Source organism: Scyliorhinus torazame, chromosome 14 (genome assembly GCF_047496885.1).
Source record: "Scyliorhinus torazame isolate Kashiwa2021f chromosome 14, sScyTor2.1, whole genome shotgun sequence".
Classification (NCBI taxonomy): Eukaryota; Metazoa; Chordata; class Chondrichthyes; order Carcharhiniformes; family Scyliorhinidae; genus Scyliorhinus; species Scyliorhinus torazame.
Window position 1 is genome coordinate 83033227 of NC_092720.1, and position 23321 is coordinate 83056547.

At 45.6% G+C, this 23321-nt stretch overlaps 1 protein-coding gene and 1 long non-coding RNA gene across 4 annotated transcripts in view; one reads left to right on the forward strand and one right to left on the reverse strand.

Moving 5' to 3' along the window:
- Nucleotides 1–23321, forward strand: part of LOC140389857 (uncharacterized) — a 76728-nt gene that overhangs the window by 19629 nt on the left and 33778 nt on the right. For both annotated transcript variants that reach the window (XR_011934498.1, XR_011934499.1), the window contains exon 2: nt 16303–16502. This is a non-coding gene — a long non-coding RNA (uncharacterized lncRNA). The remainder of the gene's footprint in view (nt 1–16302; nt 16503–23321) is intronic.
- The window catches only part of serpini1 (serpin peptidase inhibitor, clade I (neuroserpin), member 1), a 65127-nt gene continuing 52551 nt past the window's right edge, over nt 10746–23321 (reverse strand). For both annotated transcript variants that reach the window (XM_072474431.1, XM_072474432.1), the window contains exons 7-9: nt 15105–15191; nt 12060–12149; nt 10746–11063 (exon numbers count right to left, since the gene is read on the reverse strand). In XM_072474431.1, the coding sequence (XP_072330532.1) occupies nt 10987–11063; nt 12060–12149; nt 15105–15191 (254 nt within the window). In that variant the 3' untranslated portion in view covers nt 10746–10986. The remainder of the gene's footprint in view (nt 11064–12059; nt 12150–15104; nt 15192–23321) is intronic.

Here is a 23321-nt window from a genome sequence, read left to right on the forward strand (position 1 = left end):
TGTTCTCTTCCTGGTCTCAAATCCACCTCCCACCTGTTACCCACATCCTTTAACCAGTTTTTTAAAATCATAAATATATTTATCTCCTTCTTGAAACCATTTAATGACTCTGATTCCACCACACTCTGGGACAGCGAGTTCCACAAATTCACCAACCTCTGTGAGAAGTAGTTCCTCCTCACCTCAGTCCTAAATCTACCGCCTCTCAACCTATATCATAGAATCCCTACAGTGCAGAAGGAGACCATTTGGCCCATCGAGTCTGCACCGACCCTCTGAAAGAGTACCTTACCCAACTACCCCACCCTAACACCTTAACCCCACCTAACTTGCACATCCCTGGACTAAGAGGCAATTTTATTATGTCCAATCCACCTAACCTGCACTTCTTTGGACTGTGGGAGGAAACCGGAGCACCCCGAGAAACCACACACAGACATGGGGGGAGGGGGGACATGCAAACTCCACAGTTACCCAAGCTCGGAATTGAATCTGGGTCACCGGCGCTGTGAGACAACAGTGCTAACCATTGTGGTACCCTCTCATCGTCCTCTCTAAGGCGAACAATCTCACTTCTCCACTCTAATGATGTCCCTCATCCCAGAATATTTTTTGTGAATCGTTTCTGCACTGTCTCTAAAACCTTCATATTCTTCCTAAAGTGTGGTGTCCAGAATTGGACACATACTCCAGCTGAGGCCAACCCACTGTTTTATTTAAAAAAAACATAACTTCCTTGCATTTATATTCTATGCCTTTATTTTTAAATCCCAGGGTTGCATATGCCTTTTTTTTAATACACTTTTTCAACCAGCTTTCAATGATTTGTGCATGTATACCTTCTGCCCCTCCACCGCCTCTGGAACTGTCCCCTTTAGTCCTCTGGCTCTCTTCATCTTCCTACCAGATGGATAATTTTTCTCTTCTCTGCATTTAAATGCATCTGCCATCTGTCTGCCCATTCCACAAGTCTATTTTGTTTTGAAGCTTATCACTGTCCTTCTCACAGTTCACTATACTTCCAAGTTTCATGTCATCTGAACATTTCAGAATTATGCTCTGTACCCCCAAATCTAATTCATCAACACAAATCAAGAAAAGCAATGTACCAAGTACCGAGCCCTGGGATACTTCACTCTATGGCCAAATATCAACCACTCATTAGAACACTGTTTCCCGACACTCAGCCAACTTTGTATCCATGCTGCCACTGTCCCTTTTTCTTACATGTGCTTCAATTTTGCTGACGAGCTTGATAGCTTGAGAAGCTGGTTATGGAGAACTTTATCAAAGTTTTTGGGAGTCCATGTGCGTAACATCAAATATCTTATCCACATCAAACCTCCCTGTCACCTCACCAAAAATTGCAACCAAAAGTTAAACATGGTCTGCTTTTTAAAAAAATCCATGCTGGCTTCCCTGGATTCATCTACATTTATCCAAGTGACTGTTAATTTTGTACTGGGCTATCGTTTCAATAAGCATTCCTGGTGATGTATCAATTCCAACCTTTCTGGTGTCGTGTTGGGTGTCCAGATACACAAATGAGGCTGTAGATGGTACAACTTGATTTTATTATGTTAACTAACAGATGCAACTAACTATAGACTTGGATACGTTTGCTACCAGCTAACCTATGGACCTAGCCCCATCACTAATGTTGGTGAGGCAATCAGCACATGGTCTATATCTGAGTGTCACGCTGCAAGCTCTGTGTCCCGAGCTGTCTCCTACCAGAATGAGCGGGAACTCTCGTGTTCCCCCTTTTATAGTGCGTGTGCTCTTACTAGTGATTGGCTGCGATATTGTGTGTGTGCTGGTTGGTCCAAATGCCTGTCCATCAGTGTTTGTGTGATTGCACCATGATATGCTGATCTGGATATCATGACATCTGGTATCTGTGCTTTACCAATTTTTAGATCATTTAGTGTCTCAACTACCTTATCTTCCACTATGACTTTGATCAGCATCCTCTTCCTTGGCAAACACAGATGCAAAATGTTCATTTGGCACCGTTCTCTGCCTCCATGTGTCAATCTCCTTTTTTGGTCTCTTATAGGCCCACACCTCATCTTAGTAACCTTTTACTATTTCTGATGCCGGCAGAAGACTTTTGGATTCCCCTCTATGTTATCAGCTTATCTCCTCTCACTTAACCACCCACACCTTCCCCCACTCCATTTCCCTTTTCACTTCTGGCATATTCTCCAACTTGCCAGAGCTGAGATCCTGGGCGGGATTCTCCCTTCTGGGGACTAAATCCCCATGCCCGCTGGGGGCCGGAAAGTGGAGCTGAGTCCACAAAAGATCAGCCATGATCTCATTGAATGGTGGAGCAGGCTCGAGGGGCCAGATGGCCTACCCCTGCTCCTAGTTCTTATGTTTCTTATGAATCACTCTGGACTTTTTCCTCGAACGTCCGGGGTGATTCTCCATTTTCCAGGGGGCTAGAAGAGCCCCTGCGTGCGTCCCACAGCTCTGGCTGCTGGCGGGGCCGCAAGCGGATCCGTGCATGCATGCGGCGGCCCACCTCTGTGTGGGCCCCGCCGACATGGCGGAGCCACACAGCGGGGCCCACACGGAGGAAGGTAGGTCCTCCCAGATCGCGATGGCCCGCCGATCGGTGGCCCCCGATCACAGGCCTGGCCACCGCTGAAGCCCTCCTCAAAGTTAGATACCCCTTGCCCCCCAACAGGACCGCCACCGCGGCCATGGGTCCCAGCCCCCGCCAGATGGTACCACATGTAAACCACGCCAGCAGGTGTTTGGCTGGTTGACTGCGGAGAATCGCCGCGGCGGCCTGTTCCAACGGCTTCCGACCCTTGCCACGTCGGCCGCGCGCGCGGGACTGGCGGGTCTGCGGAGAATCGCAGAAGCGCCGGATTTCCGGCGTGAAAGGCTATTCTCCACCCCCATGCCGGGCGCGATTCCGGCGCGGAGGGTAGGAGAATCCCGCCATCGATACACATGTGTATAGATCGAAAGTTGCGATTCGCTCCGTTGTGATTGTGTTTTGGAAATCTCTTAAGAAGCTCTATCCCGCCAGAGTGATGGCGTAAACCATGCCCACTCACTTTGTTTTGGCAAAGAGGCTCAAAATTCCATGAGAAATGTCAGTGGGATTCACACCGTTTTTCTCACCGTAACTGCCATTTTTTGGAAAGTTTCCACACTACTCCTTTTTTAATCACATTCTTGCTATCAGAACATCCTGTTTCCCCAAGTAACTTGATGTATCAACAAACATAAATATCTCATTCAAATGTTTATCAAGGCTATTGATAAATAATTCTACCAGCTGGGTTCCATGAATTATTATCGTTTCCAGTAATCCTTTGATAATTTCTGTCTAAACTGTTGCGTATTTTTTCCATTACAAAAAGCTAGCTCCACTTTTAACCTGACTTAGCCTAAAGGATAGGACACGGAAAGACACCAGCACATCCTGTCTGATTTTACTCTCCATTGAAGTCAACGGAGGGTAAAACTGGGTAAATCTAAAATGGGTGCCTGAGCAGAACACCACCCCTCCATCATACCCAGTGGGTGGGTTAGGTAGAAAAGTGTCAAATGTACACATTCTCGCATTATACGCTCTTAAAACAGGCTTATATCAAGAAGAATAACATTATTAGCACCTGAATCTAGATTACAATCAGACTTCAGTAAATTTTCAGTTGAAGCCGAACATAAAAATAAATTCCCCAAAAGGTTGATAAATGCTTGGTCCAGTATATGAAACCTTAAGGTTTAAATGGACAAATAAGCTGTACAGTAATTCCAACCTCCCAACTAAGGATAAAATAAAACATAAAAGTGCCACCAATAGGAAGCTTACGAAACAGCAAGATGAACGTCACAGGGACCTACAGTGTCCCTGTCGATTTAGAACGCAAGGGAATAGTTTTAAGAATCAGTTGAGTCTAAATATACTCCTCTCAAGCTTATACACTTTTTTTTGCAAAGTGAAGAAGGAAGGTTTGAGGTGGATATTTGTGAAGGGGACAATCAAATCTACATTACAACTTTTGCAGGGGACCTGTTACTTGTGCATCTACACTAAGTATTACCATGTCCTTGAGCCACCCCACAAGGGCCTGAATTTGAAAAGTCTGCATCATCCTTGGTGCTTCTCCTTCACCTTCCCTGTGGCTTAGTCATAGATTATCATAGAATTTACAGTGCAGAAGGAGGCCATTCGGCCCATCGAGTCTGCACCGGCTCTTGGAAAGAGCACCCTACCCAAGGTCAACACCTCCACCCTATCCCCATAACCCAGTAACCCCACCCAACACTAAGGGCAATTTTGGACACTAAGGGCAATTTATCATGGCCAATCCATCTAACCTGCACATCTTTGGACTGTGGGAGGAAACCGGAGCACCCGGAGGAAACCCACGCACACACGGGGAGGACGTGCAGACTCCGCACAGACTGTGACCCAAGCCGGAATCGAACCTGGGACCCTGGAGCTGTGAAGCAATTGTGCTATCCACAATGCTACCGTGCTGCTGTCAACCAACAGTTGATAGATTCTGGGAATGGAGAACAATTCATGTATTGTTCTGGTTTTAACGTTTGTTCAATTTTGTGTCTAATTCCAATCTGTCTCACCAAAATGGATTCACTGTTCCTTAGATCTCCAGCAAGGGGATCATTGTAAGACAAGCATGTCTAGCCATTAAATGAGCCACTGAAGTGCATCTTAGTGTCTTCACTAACGGGAGAAAAACAATGAATCCATTTCAGGGTGCAATTCTTTGGAAAGTAGAAATGAAAGACTTCATTAACAACAATTGAAAATTCCCCTATTGCTTCCAACTGAATTTTTTTCGGAATGTGATAAATGCCACTCCAATTACCAAGATAATTTGTTCCACAGATCATGAAAAGTCTGACTTTTCATAAATTCTACCCAGTTAATCTCCTGAGGATCCCTACTTCCTGAAGGGAAATTGATCAGATAACTAGCTCCTAAATGTAACTGACAATAAAAGCTCAGTAAGATACACATTTGACCCCAAATACTTTCTTCAGAAGGCCAAACTCATGTGGCAATTACCTTGTTCCCAATAACCCAATTGAATTACGGCACTAGTTTTAGGATTTCCTTCCCTTGTGTGGAAAGACATTGGCGGAGGGGGCGGGCGGAGATTTTCCCCATCACCCGCGATGTGTTTCTCAGCAGCAGGAGGGAGTCGACTGTTAGCCTGCAGCAGGATCATCTGGTCCCGTGCTGCCAATGGGATTTCTCATTGAATCCACCCTCCACCTCCCGCTGCCGGGAAACCTGCGGCGGGGGTTCGCTGTCGCCGGACCCTGAAGATAACACTGGCGAGAAAGACCAGAGTTCCCCCCCCTCCCCCCCAAAAACAACACTCAAGAAACTTGACATCATCCAAGACAAAGCAGCCCGCTTCATTGCTCCTCCTTCCACAAACATTCAAACCCTCCACCATCGACGAACAGTGGCAGCTGTGTGTACCATCTACAAGATGCACTGCAGTAACTCACCAAGGTTCCTTAGACAACACCTTCCAAATCCACGACCACTACCATCTAGAAGGACAAGAGCAGCAGAATCCTGGGAACCCCACCACCTGGAGGTCCCCCTCCAAGTCACTCACCACCCTGACTTGGAAATATATCGCCGTTCCTTCGCTGTCGCTGGGACAAAATCCTGGAACTCCCTCCCTAAGAGCATAGTGGGTGTACCTACAGCTGAAGGTCTGCAGCGGTTCAAGGCAACTCACCACCACCTTCTGAAGGCCAACTAGGGATGGGCAATAAATGCTGGCCTAACCAGCGACGCCCACATCCTATAAATGATTTTTTTAAATTGTAAATTGTGGCATCCCTACTGTTCCATGAAACATGTAAGTAGTGGTGTTATGTATTCTTCACCTTATGCCATCCTCTTTACCACAGGCAGCTGCCTATACAAGGCAAATGGCAACTATTTTCCATCACTAGAAGAATCAATTGTAATACTGCCTCTTATATTAAATGCACCAACTACTTCAGGTAATTCAAAAGCACTTACCAATTTAATGGCTGAGCTGCTTTCAGGGAAAATGCTTTAAGTGCTGGGAACTCACCCCCGGGTCAGATCGCCCCGCGCCCCCCCCCCCCCCAGGACCCTGGAGCCCGCCCACGCCGCCTGGTCCCGCCGGTAAATACCTAGGGCGTCATTCTCCGACCCCCTGCCGGGTCGGAGAATGGCCGTTGGCCGCCGTGAATCCTGCCCCCGCCGAAGTCTCCGGTACCGGAGATTGGGCGGGGGTGGGAATCGGGCCGCGCCGGTTGGCGGGACCCCCCGTTCAATTCTCCGGCCCGGATGGGCCGAAGTCCCGCCCAGAAATTGCCTGTCCCGCCGGCGTAAATCAAACCTGGTATTTACCGGCGGGACCAGGCGGCGTGGGCGGGCTCCGGGGTCCTGGGGGGGGCGCGGGGTGATCTGACCCCGGGGGGTGCCCCCACGGTGGCCTGGCCCGCGATCGGGGCCCACCGATCCGCGGGCGGGCCTGTGCCGTGGGGGCACTCTTTGCCTTCCGCCTCCGCTGCGGCCTCCACCATGGCGGAGGCGGAAGAGACTCTCCCCAATGCGCATGCGCGGGAAACTTTCAGCGGCCGCTGACGCTCCCGCGCATGCGCCGCATTTCCGCACCAGCTGGCGGGGAAACAAACGCCATTTCCGCCAGCTGGCGGGGCGGAAATCCCTCCGGCGTCGGCCTAGCCCCTCAATGTTGGGGCTCGGCCCCCAAAGATGCGGAGCATTCCGCACCTTTGGGCCGGCGCGATGCCCGTCTGATTGGCGCCGTCTTTGGCGCCAGTCGGCGGACATCCCGCCGTTGGGGGAGAATTTCGCCCCAGGTTTGATTTACGCCGGCGGGACAGGCAATTTCTGGGCGGGACTTCGGCTCATCCGGGCCGGAGAATTGAACGGGGGGTCCCGCCAACCGGCGTGGCCCGATTCCCGCTCCCGCCCAATCTCCGGTACTGGAGACTTCGGCGGGGGCGGAATTCACGGCGGCCAACGGCAATTCTCCGACCCGCCGGGTGGTCGGAGAATGACGCCCCAGGAGTGCCAACCAAAAGTCCATTGACTTTCGGTGAGACCAGAAAATCCCACTTGATGGGCGGAATTCTCCGCAAACGGCGTGTTGTCCGCCGACCGGCACCAAAAACGGAGCGAATCAGTCCGTTATCGCGCCGCCCCAAATGTGCGGAATCCTCCGCATCTTGAGCGGCCGAGCACTAACCTTGAGGGACTAGGCCTGCGCCGGACTGATTTCCGCCCCGCCAGCTGGCGGGAAAGGCCTTTGGTGCCCCGCCAGCTGGCGCGATACTGACTTTGCCGGGCGGTGCATGCACGGAAGCGTCAGCGGCCGCTCACGGCATCCTCACGCATGCGCAGTGGAGGCGGTCTCTTCCGCCTCCGCCATGGTGGAGACCATGGCGAAGGTGGAAGGAAAAGAGTGCCCCCACGGCACAGGCCCGCCCGCGGATCGGTGGGCCCCGATCGCAGGCCAGGCCACTGTGGGGGCACCCCCCGGGGCCAGATCGCCCCGCGCCCCCCCAGGACCCCGGAGCCCGCCCGTGCCAACTTGTCCCGCCGGTAAGAGAGGTGGTTTAATCCACGCCGGCGGGACAGGCATTCCAGCAGTGGGACTTCGGCCCATCCGGGCCGGAGAATCGCCGGAGGGGCCCGCCAACCAGCGCGGCGCGATTCCCGCCCCTGCCGAATATCCGGTGCCGGAGAATTCGGCAACCGGCGGGGGCAGGATTCAAGCCAGCCCCGGCGATTCTCCGACCCGGCGGGGGGTCGGAGAATCCCGTCAGATATCTTTGTTGCGGGGTTCAGGTTTTGAGGAATGAATGAATCTGAGGTTTGCAATCAGTGGAGGCTGTTTGCAGCTTGAATTAACTCAAGGAAGGATTTCAATGGCTTTCATGCATTTACTCAATCTGTTGTGGGATTTTTTAACAAGATGTGCATTGAATAGCAGAAACTTGTAGTTAATAAATTACTGCCACCATACTTTGTTGAATAATTCAAAGTTTCAGATTTCATTTGAAAATCTAACATAGAGGTTTAATGTAACCGAGAAGCTGATTACATAATTTTACACATTGTTGTAAAATCAAACCAGAAAATGACAGAAATGCACTTCAGGGGCGTCATTCTCCGACCCCCCGCCGGGTCGGAGAATGGCCGCTGGCCGCCGTTAATCCCGCCCCCGCCGAAGTCTCCGCTCCCGGAGATTGGGCGGGGGCGGGAATCGGGCCGCGCCGGTTGGCGGGAACCCCGCTGGATTCTCCGGCCCGGATGGGCCGAAGTCCCGCCCAGGAATTGCCTGTCCCGCCGACGTAAATCAAACCTGGTATTTACCGGCGGGACCAGGCGGCGTGGGCGGGCTCCGGGGTCCTGGGGGGGGGCGCGGGGCGATCTGACCCCGGGGGGTGCCCCCACGGTGGCCTGGCCCACGATCAGGGCCCACCGATCCGCGGGCTGGCCTGTGCCGTGGGGGCACTCTTTCCCTTCCGCCTCCGCTACGGCCTCCACCATGGCGGAGGCGGAAGAGACTCTCCCCACTGCGCATGCGCGGGAAACTGACAGCGGCCGCTGACGCTCCCGCGCATGCGCTGGGAAACTGACAGCGGCCGCTGACGCTCCCGCGCATGCGCCGCATTTCTGCGCCAGCTGGCGGGGAAACAAACGCCATTTCCGCCAGCTGGCGGGGCGGAAATCCCTCCGGCGTCAGCCTAGCCCCTCAATGTTGGGGCTAGGCCGCCAAAGATGCGGAGCCTTCCGCACCTTTGGGCCGGCGCGATGCCCGTCTGATTGGCGCCGGCTTTGGCGCCAGTCGGCGGACATCCCACCGTTGGGGGAGAATTTCGCCCCAGGTCAGCAGACAGCAGTGAAGAGAAACACCTGGTTAATGTTCTGACAAAGGGTCTACAACCAAAATGTTAAACTTCCCTTTTTGCAGATGCTGATAGACTTGCAACATATTTCACTTGGCTTTTATTTCAAACTTACAATATGTATAGTTTAATCTCTTTCTTGTTCCCAGAGTAGTAAAAGCAGTGTTGCTGCTTTCTCCACATGATGAGAGGGATCAGCACCGGGATGTAAAACCTTTTCTTGGCACAATGTATACATGCAGCTTCAGTGCCAAGTATTCTGGGGTGAGGACAAAACATATCCTACATCAATTTCAGAGACGGGGCGGACTGTGGCGCAATGGTTAGCACTGGGACTGCGGTGCTGAGGACCCGGGTTCGAATCCCAGCCCTGGGTCACTGTCAGTGTGGAGTTTGCACATTGTCCCCCTGTCTGCGTGGGTTTCACCCCCACAACACAAAGATGTGCAGGTTAGGTGGATTGGCCATGCTAAATTGCCCCTAAAATTAGAAAAAAACAAATTGGGTGCACTAAATTTTTTTTTTTTTTTAAATCAATTTCAGAGACAATCTCTGGCAGTTAATGCAGTTGGCACTGTCCTTTTTGACAGCAATCATATTTAGTTTCTCTAATTCAGCTGCGAATGAAATGCAAACAAAATAATGGTTCCTTTTGATCACTTTATTGAAAACAGTCAAACACTGTCAAACTTTTTATTTAGAACACCTAAAATAACTACTGTCAGTAGAATAGTCATGTATGCCCTATACGTTGAATCATACTAAATGCTGTATCCACCCATTTACCCACGACTGAGCCACTCATGCTCTGGGATTCTCTCAAGCCTATCAAGCAAATACTATTAATCACCTTTTTGACACAATTTGTTTTATTGTAAAGTAAACTAGAAAATTCAGAATGTGGAGCTTCCTTGTTCACAAATCTGCCAATTTAATCACTGACATCTGTCCAAAAGTTATGAAAAATCTCAGTTCCCCTGCAGTCAGTCAGAACAAAACTACAGGTTAACATGTTGACTGTAGTTGTTGTGCCAGAACCAGCACAGTGGCATTGTCCATTGAATCCCTACAGTGCAGAAGGAGGACATTCAGCCCATCGAGTCTGCACGACCCTCTGAAAGCGCACCCTACCTCGGCCCACTCCCCCATCCCCGTAACCCTGTAACCCCACCTAACCTTTACACACTAACGGGTAATTTAGCATGGCCAATCCACCTTACCTGCACAACTTTGGACTGTGGGAAGAAACCGGATTACCCGGAGGGAACCCATGCAGACACGGGAGAATGTGCAAATTCCACAGTCACCCAGGACAGAATTGAACCCAAGTCCTTGGCACTGTGAAGCAGCCGTGCTAACCACTTGAGATGTACAACCACATCACAAATCTATCAAGGATTGGATTTAATAAGGGCACCAAAATAAAAAGACTGTTTTTGTTCTGCATTATACCCCCACTTTAGTATTGAAAAATTCAGCACTTCACTGTCACTACAACAAAACAACATGGCAATTAGAAATTGATATTTTACAGACCGGTTTGCATTGCAACTAATGGCAGGTGACAGCACAAAAGTCATTGCACTACTTGTAAATACTCATTTTTCCTATATAACCAAATTCTTATGACTTTTGACTGATATTATTACAGAGTAGAACAATATAAGACTTATGGGCCAGACTGTCACATGAAGACATTGAAGTGAAGTGTGGACGTGAGCAAAGACTTGGCTCATAATTTTCACTTCATTTTTCACCTACCATTGCAGCGATATTACCTCAGTAGTTTACTATTAAATATTTTAGTACATTATAAATGTGGAACAATGTTCATTTATTTCAAGAATGAAGGTGAAAGTACAGTAATAAACATACAAAAATTTAATTGCTTAATACATAGACCCTTTTCTACAAATGTTCTCTATTATATTCTCTTTTTACTTCAGCTAGTGATGACAAATATTAGCAGACTGTAAAAATGCAAAAACTGCAAAACACACCACTTATGAAATGAAAGGCTGTTAAATGAGGCATTTCATCATTGTAGAACGGATGCATCTATAATGCTTCAAAATCATGTCCATTTGGATTAACATCTTCAGGATGCATGACTCTGCCCATAAAGAGGATGGTACCTAGATTGCAAGGGAAAAAAGGTCAGTCTTGGGTCACCTAGTGTATATAGTTATCCAGTTAACTTTTACTGTATATCTTTTTAATAATGCCGTTTTGTATTAATTATGTGGTAATAGTTTAATCCTTGGACTTTAAAACAATATGGAATGAGTCACAATTTGCTTATTTTCACTGTAATTTTCAGCATTTGCTAGTTTAGATCTGTGCGTCGTGTTATGAACCCAGCTGATGTTCAATGCCAGGGCATCCAAAAGTCCCAGAAGGGAAACATAGAATTTTGATTCTTAACAATTTATTTCAGTGATTTAGAAAGAATGTGAGAAAAGAGGTGAAATCCGATGAGGAAAGGGCTCAGTCTTGGTGTAAATTATTCAAATAACAAAATGTGTATTAGATGTAAAAAGAACAAGGCAGCATGCAAACAATATTTACAATCAACTGGTTATCCAGACAGTACACTTGAATTACCCCAATCTAAATCTATCTACTTTCCTAAACTCTGAGAATACACCTTCCCCAAAACAACATACCATAAGTTTCAACACTATGAGCCAATTCCAGCAAATAATTATCATACAGAACCTGTAGCTTTATTTTGCAAACCTTTTCTTCTAGTTGAGAGTAGAATTTATGAGGCCTCACATAGACAGCCTTCTGCTTTAATTTCTGCACAACAGCTTGATTCTTCAGAAAGAGCTCTGCTTTGCAACTGGCCATGGCCATGATCTAGCTCCCTAGGCTGGTAGTCTGCACTTGGCTTCACAAAATATCTGTTTCAGCCTGATACTAGGCTAATGTGCATCTCAAGTCCTCAGTGCAGCTAAATCCCTGTGGGTTTCTTTTTTATCGAATTCTTTACTTTTCATTTCATTCCAACTTCCTAACAATAGTTGATGACGAATATTTTTCTCTAATCTGTAATTCCTCAAAGTGCAAAATGTGTCATTAAATTTTGCTGTTAGGTCTGTTTCGTTGACATTCAGAATTTCTCTTACCTGTCCTTCGGTTTCTGATCAGAAAGAAAAATGGATGATCTGCAATGATCTGGGGATTAAGGACCATCATTCTGCTAACAGCAATCATTTCTGCAACACAACACATACAATTTAATCAGTCTATTGGTTTTGCATTACTATTTTGAACCTGCCAGTCTGAAAAGGTGACTTGATAAGAACTGTGTACGATAGTAAAAGAGGTGGAAAAGGTTAATCCAAACATTATGAACATTGCCCATAGAAACATAAATGAGTGCAAATGCACAAATAATCATCAGTATATTCTTGTTAGCTGCACATTTGTCAGAAGCATCCTAGGATACTATTGTTGAAAGCATAGTCAGATGCACAAACCCATGGTCCAGAATTTCACCTTGCTTGGGCAAATGTGTGCCTGACCCAGAAGCAGGTATATTCTGCAAAAAGACGTGCGCGCACCCTAACGTCATCATGCTCTCGAACGATATTTCAGTCGGCGGGCACGGTGAAAGTCAGAAGCGCGCCCACCAACATTCAAGCAGATAATTTAGCCCACTAAGGAGCCAAGGGATCTCAATTTTACATGGCTCGTCTACTTTTACAATTGGAGGACTGGTTGGTTGGCCAGGCGACATTATGGTTTAGCTTCAACCTCAATCCAGGGAGAGATGAAATGTCTGGGCTGTCTAGGAACTGAGGTTTGTATTTGCATTTGATGCCCAGGCACTCATTCCATAATTTATTGGTGGCATTTAAAATTTTTTTTATAAAACAGGTCAGTAGCTCCCCGAGACAGCTTCATAACAGTTGCCCCATTGAGAGCACATTAGAGGCGCCAGCCCGTTCCCTTCCTTTTCTCTGCACCCGACCTCGTCTCGCCCTCCTCAGCAGCACCCAGCCTTTCACAGAGCGTGTTTCATGCTGGCTGCCCATTAATTGGCCAGCCTGTGCGAAACTGCATGTTGGAGCCTCTCACGGCAGGAACACATTTCACGCCCAATTCCAAGCCCACCGAGTGCGCGTGCCCAACAGGCGAAAACCGTAGGCCATGATTACAATCGATTTAGATGCTGCTGTAATCTGCCTGTTACACCCTGCTTTCATTTTAGCAATGATACAAAGTAGATTCCAAAACAGAACACCTTAATACACCAAAGATAGCAAAAGAACCTCAATTTTGCATGAAAATTGACATAGCATATTCATCCCATTTAAAGTTTTCAAAATTAATAAAATAATCAGTAACTTGATCAACCTGTTTTTGAAAATGCTTTCAAGGTGCTTGAAGAGGAATGGTGTCTAACAAGTAATAGTTGTACAACAGTTAGGGGAGGTGACCAAAGACATGGCCGAATAATTGGGCTTTAGGCCTGAAGTATTTAGAGACAGAGTTCCAGTATATTTGACTGAGACAGCAGTAGTTTTTCTCGTCATATGGGGGGGGGGGGGGGGCAAATGTTTGAAAAGGTAAGATATAAATGTTGCATACAGCAGTGGAGTTTTGGATGAGTTGTCATTTATGCAGTCTTAGACAAATTTTTGCCATTCTTATAATATAATTGTTCAGTGTTGCTATAACAGACTCTAGTTCAGGCATTTTGTTACAAATATGTATGGCATGTAACTCAGCCAGATTTATGTCCTTGGTCCATAATTGTTGCTAAAAAGCTGGTGCCAGTGTTTCTCAAAAAGCAAAACATAAGGGTTGGGAATCCCTGTTCACGGCAGCAGCGCACCCCCGTCTGCAGGTTTCCTGGCAGCATGGGGTGTCTTTAATGAGAAATCCCATTGACAAGCGGCGGGAATTTAGAATCCCGCCAGCAGCGAGCAGCGCGATACCGGGAAACACGCGGCTGGGGACCGGAGAATCCAACCCCAGATGTTGGAAGTCTGAAATAAAAATAGAGTGCTGAAAACGCTCAAATTCTGATGTTGAGTTACACCTGAAAGGTTAGTTAACTCTTTCTCCTTCCTCTGCAGATATTACTTTTCTGAGTATTTCACCGAGTTAATGAATTCCTACTATTCTCCTGACCCTGAACAATCTCCAGATCAGTCGTGTGTGGGGAACAGTTACCGCCCTGTTCTTATCCCCATTTTGTTTAAATGGTTTACCTATGTTTCTTTGCTGATCTCATGGCTCCAGTTCATGCTCCAATTTCTTAATAAACTCACTGACATTTCCAAATCTTACAGGGGAGCTTTGCTTGTGTCTGCACAAATGCATGGTGAATTGCCTGGGCACAGCAAGTATGAGAGTATAAGACAGAATAATGCATACTATCTAGGTCTGTAAATTAATCCATCCAATTTCCCTTTCATTTCAAAATTACAAGCTTTATGTTATTGGGTATATTATTTTATAAATATATAAATAAATAAATAAAATGTTATATTTAAATTAATAACAATTGGGTATCACAGGATTACTGATTTCTAGACAACCTAGAATGATGAGTCTACGTCACCTTAAAAATATAAGTTTAAAAATATATAGTATTATAGCTTCCTTCCTTTGTCGTCTAGCCGTCACTGCACATTTCAAACCTGATTGCATATTTGAATGATTGAGTATTAACAATGATGGTATTGCCACTCATTAGAAAATCAATAATAGGTGCATTGCAAGTGGAGGTAGGGTTCAGATAGTGTCAAAATACAGGAAACTGCTTATTCGAAGAGTTCCATTTAAATCTGAATTAGGATTTAAATATTGTTTGGAAACTGCTATTATTAGTAAGATTTAGGGGTAGAAATTATCTCGGACTGTGACATAAAACAGGCGGCATCAGGCCAGCAGCCTATTATATCCAGTGTCCAATATTTAGCTTCATTGACTGCAATAGAACAGAGTACAAGGTGCTGCATACAATTGTCAGCTAATCCAATAAGCCTAATGAGTGTGCTACTTCCAGAGAAACTTTCTATCCCTTAATGTCAATAAACATTTTACACTGTATTGGGGCACAGAACTAACTAAAATGTGGTAAGAAATAAAAGCTTTTAACATCCTTTGAACCAATGTGCGGGTTGAAAATACTGATCAAGCTTTACCAAGCACTATACCTGAGGCTGCAGCTGCTTCAGAACCTTCTTCATTCACCTCAATAAACGATGAGTGAATAGCCTTGGAGATACACAGGTCCTTCTTTTCTGTTTGGATGAGAGAGTTCAAAATTTCACACGCAAAGTACAGCACACAAACTGGAGTGCATATGACATACTAGAGCACAACAACACGATAGTAGATGCTATGGATGCTGCAGATCTGAAATAAAAACAAAGGTACTGGAAATGCTTAGCAGGTCAGGCAGCATCTGTGGAGAGAAATGGAGTTAATGGGCTTAACTTTACATTTCCCCCATGTTTCCCGCAAGGGGGTGGCATGTAAAATAGGGCGAGTTCTCATCCCATCACCTTCCTGTCCACCAGAATACATAGGGGGCAGGCAGGTGGTGAAATTGGCAGCCTGTCTGTCATATTTAAATGAATAATCAAGGGTCAATTAGGCTTTTCATCAAGCCAGTTGACCATGAAAATGCACTGCCCAAGCCATAAAATGTTTGGCGCGGGCAGGAGCAGGAAGTCCGATTTAAAAAAAAAAAAAATCAAATGCTTAAAGGGCAGGAAGGAAGGTTGGATCAGGGGTGCTTTTCAGGCTGATTGCCCTTTGCTGATTGTGGCGTGCTCTGCTTAAGTCAATTTCCCCCTCACCCCTCTTTCCTCCTCACTCCCTCACTTAAATCCACGTGCTTCCCCTCCAACCCCCCTTAAAAATATAAGTTGAAAAATACATAATGATATAGCTTCCTTCCTTTGTCCACTTGCCCTCACTGCACATTTCAAACCTGGTTGAATATTTGAATGATTGAATATTAGGGGAGGGACCCCCTGCCATTCATTCAGCCCAATGTCTTAGGTCAAGAAGACCATTCGTCAGAATTGAAGAAGGATGGAAATGTAATAGATTTTGAGCCAGTGGGAAGGACACCTATAGTTCTCAATCCATATTGTGATCCCTTATTCCTACTGTCAATTCGGATATCAGAAGAAAAGGCTTAGACTTTCTGACACCTTCTGCAGTCAAATAAACTACTCAAATGGTCAATTCTCACATTCTAATTATGGTCACTTGGGCAAATTACTGGAGGGTATCTAGCATCTTTGGAATCATAATCCAGCAAAGAGTCAACATTTTAGAAAACTGGAGAGGTAAGGGGAAAAAATAACATTGGTGAAAAAGTGCTTTTCTTCAACTTTAAAGATCTCAGGAAGAACTAAGGAAACTGATATATTTATGGATCAAGACAGTACACTCCGGCAGCTGCTTTCCAATCTGTTACCAGTAACCACAATATGCTGGCAAACTTTCAGTATGGAACTGGCTGAGGCCCGGAGACAACTTACTTTCCTCCTTGTCGTTCAACATTGAAGAGTGGGAACCTGACGAAATTGAGGAAACAGGTAAATAATTTGAAAAATAGGAAACAGAAAAATGTTCGGATAGGATTATGCACATTTAATGTCATGTTTAATAAAAGGTAATGGGAAATGTCAAAGACAATGTTACAAAGTTTTACCGAATAACTTTACTTAGCAGGTTATGAATGTTAACTGGAGGTTAAACATTTTGGTTTTGTTAGAATTATGATTGACTTGTGTAATCAAAGATGCTTTATGACACATGGTTTAAAAGTCATTATTGGAACGTATTTTTCCCCTCGAACTAAACCATTATCCCTACATCGCATAATATGCTTTTATAGTATTGACATATATATGTATGTTTACAACAATTTATATAATGCCTTTAACATAATAAAACATCCCAAGACAGTTCATAGAAGCATTATATGAAATAATGAGATAGTAGGTAAATTGCCTAAATGCTTTGCCAATGAAATAGGTTTCAAGGCATGTCTTAAAAGATGAAAGTGAGGTAGAAGCACAACGAGGTTCAGGGAGTGCATTCCAGAGCTTAGGGCTAATGAGGCTGAATGCTCAGGCACCAATGGTGATATAATTAAAATCAGGGATGTTCAATAATAATATTATGATAATCTTTATTAGTGTCACAAGTAGGCTTACATTAACACTGCAATGAAGTTACTGTGAAAATCTCCGAGTCGCCACATTCCGGCCCCTGTTCGGGTACACTGAGGGAGAATTCAGAATGTCCAATTCACCTAACAAGCACGTCTTTTGGGATTTGTGGGAGGAAATCCATGCAGACACAATGAGAATGTGCAGACTCCGCACAGACATTGACCCAAGCCGGGAATTGAACCAGGTCCCTAGTGCCGTGAAGCAACAAGAGGCTGTTTTAAATGAGTGCAGATATCCCAGGGTTGTAGGACTGCAGGAGATTGCAAAGATGGGGAGAGGCAGGCCGCAGAGGGTTTGAAAACACGTATTCAAATTTTAAAATCGAGGCATTGCTTAACTGGAGGCCAGTGTAGGTCGGCGAGCACATGGGTGATGGGCAAATGGGTCTTGGCAATTTAAGACATGGGCAGCAGAGTTTGGGATAACTTCAAGCCTGGAGATAGTAAAGGCCTTGATTTGGGTTTCAGCAGCAGGCGAGCTGAGGCAGGGGTAGAGTCAGGCGATGTTACCAGGAGTGGGAAAGGTGCATTTTGTGATATTTAACTGGAGAAAATCTCTGCTCACCCAGGCCTCGATATCAGATGAGCAGTCTGATGATTTAGAGACCGTGAAGGGGTGAGAGAAGAGGTGATGAGGTAAAGCTGGATGTCATCAAAATACAAATGAAAATTGTCATGTTTTTGGAACATATCACGAAGGGCCAGCTTGTGGTTGGGAATTTCACCATTGGTATTCTCCCATCTATGTATGATGACATGGAGTGAATCACAAATCTGTTGGGAGTGCAGTGGCTTCATATGGCACAATTCTGTGCTGGATGAAGAGACCAATCCATGACATGCAGGTTCTGCTGCAAGTGGCACATACCAAATGTGCAGCAGGTGTTATTATAGGTTGTCTGTGTTGTTGGCGCTTTAACCATTTTCTTCTATCGTCAGCTCGTGTCTCCTGGGCGCGAGAATCAATGTTTAGGGCATTCAAGTCACAATTGCCGGCATCATTGAAGCGGAGCTTTGCACGTCCGACTGGTTGTCTGGCTCCAGCTGCCTCAACATACAGAAAATCCTTCCATATTACGACTGTCTTCCACCCTGTGAACGTCTCTGAGCCAGCAAAGTCACCTCTATTTGACGAATGCGAACTGACCCGAGAGATTTGGCTTTGAGAGGACTGCTGCATTTGTGATTTTATCTTTAGATGGGAAAAGGGAGAGGGCCAAAGAAAATCCTTGTGGGACACCAGAGGTAACTGTGTGGTAATGAGAAGAGAAACCATTGATGGCGATTCTCTGGCCACAATCAGCTGGAGGAGAATGGATGAGGCAAGTGTAGTCCACTCAGGTGGACGATGGTGGAGAGGCAATGCGAGCTGGACACGGTGAACAACTGTGTCAAAGACTTACAAGTTGAGAAGACCTTTTTTGTCAGTCACGATGGGTTTCCAAGTTATTTGGGATGGGGTAAGGATGCACAAAACCAAGGATTTAAGCGAGATGGGTGGTTAAAAAGCACAAAATGCTTCAATGTCTTAATTCTGGTTCTATTTACTACTCCTTTGTGTGTGCTTGCATAATAAAATGCAAGAGCCCAGATCAAGACAGTCAAAATATATTTATATGTAAATATGCATCACATCAATAGCAGCCCATTTTTTGCTAGCTAAATCCATTTAGCTGGAATTTTCTGAAAACTAATAGCACATCCAAAGTATATGTCGATCTCACAGCGCAGCAGTTCCTGCGGGGGGGGGGGGGGGGGGCGGTGTGAGACTAGGTAGGGTGCTCTTTCAGAGGATCGGTGCAGACTCAGTGGGCTGAATGAACTCCTTCTGCACTGTAGGAATTCTATGGTTCTGCAGTCCTTCTCCAAGGCGACCCCTGATGAACTGTTATAATTGCTTTGCCATCAATCAAAATGAATACCGAGTGCATATTTGCCAAATTGACGCTATTTTGATCGCGGTTGTCACTTGGACCATTACAGATCAATGCTGGTGATTTATAGAATGATGTTAGCGAGCTTAGAATCATTAAAATGTTTAGTTGCTCAGTGAATTGACTACACAAAGATAACTATTTAATATACCTTGGTCCCATGCATATAGGCCAATCTTTATTTAATTGTCTGTAATGTTATTAAGTGAAAGACTGCCAGTATAGTTTACTTCCTGGTTCACTGCTTGGCTGCTTAGTTTGTTTGATGACATCACTGTTGCTGGACACCAGTGATCCTCTCTCGCCAGCCCTCAAATGAAATTAACATTGGCAAAGGTGAAACCCCCATGTCAGTGGTGGCTGTGTCTTTGTGGACAGATTCCTTTGAGGTCAATGGCAAGCGGCATCACTTCACCACTGAGCTTATTATTGGCCTGGAATTTGTAAAGATGCTATTTGTCTTCTGTCAAAAACACTTATTTTACTAAATAATCATCTCTAGAAAATTGTAAGTAAATATCTGGAGCAAAAGATTGAAATAGAACTATTGCAACTTTAATGGAAACATTAAATACTTTGCTGCATTTTTCATCCAGACCCAGCAGCTTGGATCTGCATAGGACACTCGTGCAGTGTATTTAATCAGATCTGGTGCAGATTCACCACAAGAAGATCAGGGAGCACAACAGCCCTATGGTGTTCTATCCAATATCATTGCTGCTTCCTAAAACAGCCAACCTCATCGCTAATTTATTTGCACCTTTGGAAAACAAAATTCCAATTATCAAACTCCCATTTAGGTGCTTTGCTTCCTGAGATTTACTCAAGTAGAAGGCTTGGCCCTAGAGTATTGCTGTGCAACTCCAATACAAGTGAAGCCAAACTACCCAAGAAACAGTGGCCCTCTCCCTTTTCAGGATAATAGACATAAAATAAGTAAATTCCATGCATGCATCTAAGTGAACCAAGCCTTCATCACTGGGTGCTCTGATTTCCTCTTAAACTTGGGAAGTGACTTTGGTGTGCGCATGAGTGAAGCATGACAATGCATATTTGCTAGAGTGCGGCAGTCAAGTGTACAACTGGTTGAACAGAGCAGCAGAGTTTAATAATGACCTGTCACTCATACAAGAGTAATGTGCACATTAGTTGATATTAAAGTTAACCTGCAGTGATCTGCAACTTGAATGTGTGCGTAAGTACCAGGCTCTGAAGGAATAATGTTTCGGAGTTCTTTCTTATCCAGGAGATGCAAAATGTTATGATTAAAAGTGTTTTTTGAATGACTCTAGTGATCAGTTTGGCTCTGCTTAAATTTACAACCTCTGCCTGACCAGGCTGTTGTTCTACCATATTCCACAATATCACCAGATTATATCAGCTGTTTCGATCTGTGTTTTTGAGCCATGTTCAACCTTACTTTCAACAGTCACAGTGCATTGTGCCAGCATCTGCAACATAAATCCTGCACACTGGAGTATAAAGATTTGAATCTAAACCATGAGACAAATATGGTTAAATCAAAAGATTCTCTCTTGCTAACTATAAGCAGGAAAATGTTCTAGCCAAAAGGGGTACACATTTTGGAAGAACACTTGAAAATTAACATTATAATATTTTTCTAGTTTTAACTTTTTGCTTCTAAGATGAAAGGTGAAGCTTCTCAAAGTTACCAGTCTTTATTCACAATGGCCGAACCAAATAGGACTTGTTACCACCACTTTCTTTTCCAGATTCTGGGAATGCTTTGGAAATCTCCCGATGAGGTGAAAAGGAAACTCCTACTAAACTTTGGAGCAAACAGATTTCTGTGCAGATTTAAAGATTGCAGTCTTATATGCTAATTTATGTCATCACATTATAAATAGCTTACAGTATAATTACACACATTGGGCAATGGATGCAATAAAGTTATTTTACAAATGCAGATGGGACTGTGACTTTATGATGGCTCAATGGTTCGTTATAGGAACTTTACCCAGAATTATTGCGGGGATTTCAGGTAAAATGGGAGAAATATCTGACACAATGATTCATGTTTTTCCTTTAAAATATGCTACAGATTTGGTTGATCAACTGCACTTTGTAAAAACTACAAACATGAGTCCACTAGCAATACTATGTTGGATCATCCAGATCCACTGCATTAACATATGCTACGGCCAGACTAAAGATGGTAGAATGGTTTCTTCTTTTCCCCCTGCTGCCTCTCAACTGACCACAAGAAGATGTGTTTTAAATAAATGTGTTAACCCCTTGAATGTTGTCTCTCAGCGACTGACACAAGACAGGTTTTCTTGTAAAAGACAAAAAATCATAAAACCTGAAATGTAATCGCAAAAGCACCCACTGCCTTTCTAACACACACAAAGAGACACCACATAAGAAAAGATGATTACATTACACTTAGACTTTTAAAGAGTTAAAGAGTACAAAAAGTCACTATTACTCGCCTTTTGAGATGGAAGTTCAACATGGTGCAGCCCTTGTGATTTACTTTTGGTTCACTGATGAATATAGAGGTTGGATGTTTCTGGCGTTGAATTTACAGTGGCTTCCTACTTGCAGTGGTAGGTTTCAGCTTTGCTTCGCTTGGAGGTGTAATCCAACTTCAATAATGAAGATCTAGCTTGGTTCTGCAAATTGGTAAGTAAACGGCTAGCCCCACTTCTCGGCTTGCCTGGACAATTGTGGTGAACGTATTGCTACTGCAGTTCACCACTGTATTGTACTGTAATATGTTGATGCCCCTGTGGGCTCTGCCTGTGGCTCCGCCCCCTCGGGGGTTGTATATAAACCTGCAGCCTGTAGGCGGCACTCAGTAAAGAGCAATCGAAGGCAGGCACAGATCTAGCTTATTAAAACCACTGTTCACATCTGCTAATCGTCTCGTGTGAATTGATGGTCGCATCAACAATATTCTTCCTTTGTTGAGTGAGATCTCTTCCCTCTGTATTCTCTTTGCCTCCCAGACTGACTGACAAAAGTCGGTTCTCAAGATGTGTTAATAAATGTTTCGGGTTACAAGCTGATTTCTGTCAGGTGACCACAGTATCTGTTTCCGCTGATTTCTGTCAGGTGACCACAGTATCTGTTTCCCCATTCTCCCACCAAATGGCCCCTGACAAACATTACCAATGAAACACAATGGCGTTTGAACCTCAGCCATTTGCATCTCCTTGTCATAGAGCATTTTTGCGTACACCCATTCTGGGAATTTCATTTCAAACCTCATTGACTGGAACTCGACCCACAGGCCGCTGAAGCCAAAGAGATTTTTTTGCACTGGCTCCATTGTTTTGAGGCCTCCCTCACCACCTCCTCCTCGCCCTCCGTCACCGACGAACAGAAACTGTGCCTCCTCCACTCCCGGGTGAGCCACAGAATCTCCGTGCAAATTGAGGAAGCGACCACGTACGCAGACGCGGTCGCGATCCTAAAAAGGCAATATGTGAGGCCAGCGCAGCATCTCCTCACCACTCGCCGCCAATGCCCGGGGGAATCACTGGAAGAGTACCTATGCGACCTGAAAGTACTCGCGCAAAGCTGCAACTACAAGGCCGTCACGGCCTCACAACACATGGAACACAACACATAGCTGATTAAATTGATGCGACCATCAATTCACATGAGACGGAGAGTTGAAGTGAACAGTGATTATAATCAGCTCGAACTGACCCTGCCTGCGACTGCTCTGCACTGAGAGCCGCCTGCAGGGCAGCAGATCTAGATACCTCCCTTAAGGGGACGGAGCCAGGGGCAGAGCCCACAAGGGCACCAACATGATACAGTGCAATGTAATGTAATACAATGGTCCATAGGTGGAGCCCACAAGGGCATCAACATAGTACAATGTAATGGAATGGAATACAGTGGTGAATGGTTGCCGTAATACATTCACCACATTCCCCCCCAGTTAAAAAAATTGAAGTCCAGCGGGGGTGAAGTGGCTCACAGGTTGAGTCTGTCCGGCGCCTTGATCGTTCGCTGCGATCGCCTGAGCTCTGGTTTCGCTGCGGGCATGGGCGGTGAACTCGTCGCTGCGGGCACAGGTGTTGACTCCAGGAGCGTGTCTTCTGGAGCTTCATCCCTGTAGGTCGGTGATGGGGGGAGGGGGTGTAGGAGGGGGGGTATAGGCCATGTAGGGGCGGAGGCGGTTTTCGGTGTAGGGTGGGGGGGGGGTAGGTGATGGTCGTAGGGGAACCTGCAGGTGCCAGGTCCCGGAGGGAGACTGTATCTTGTCG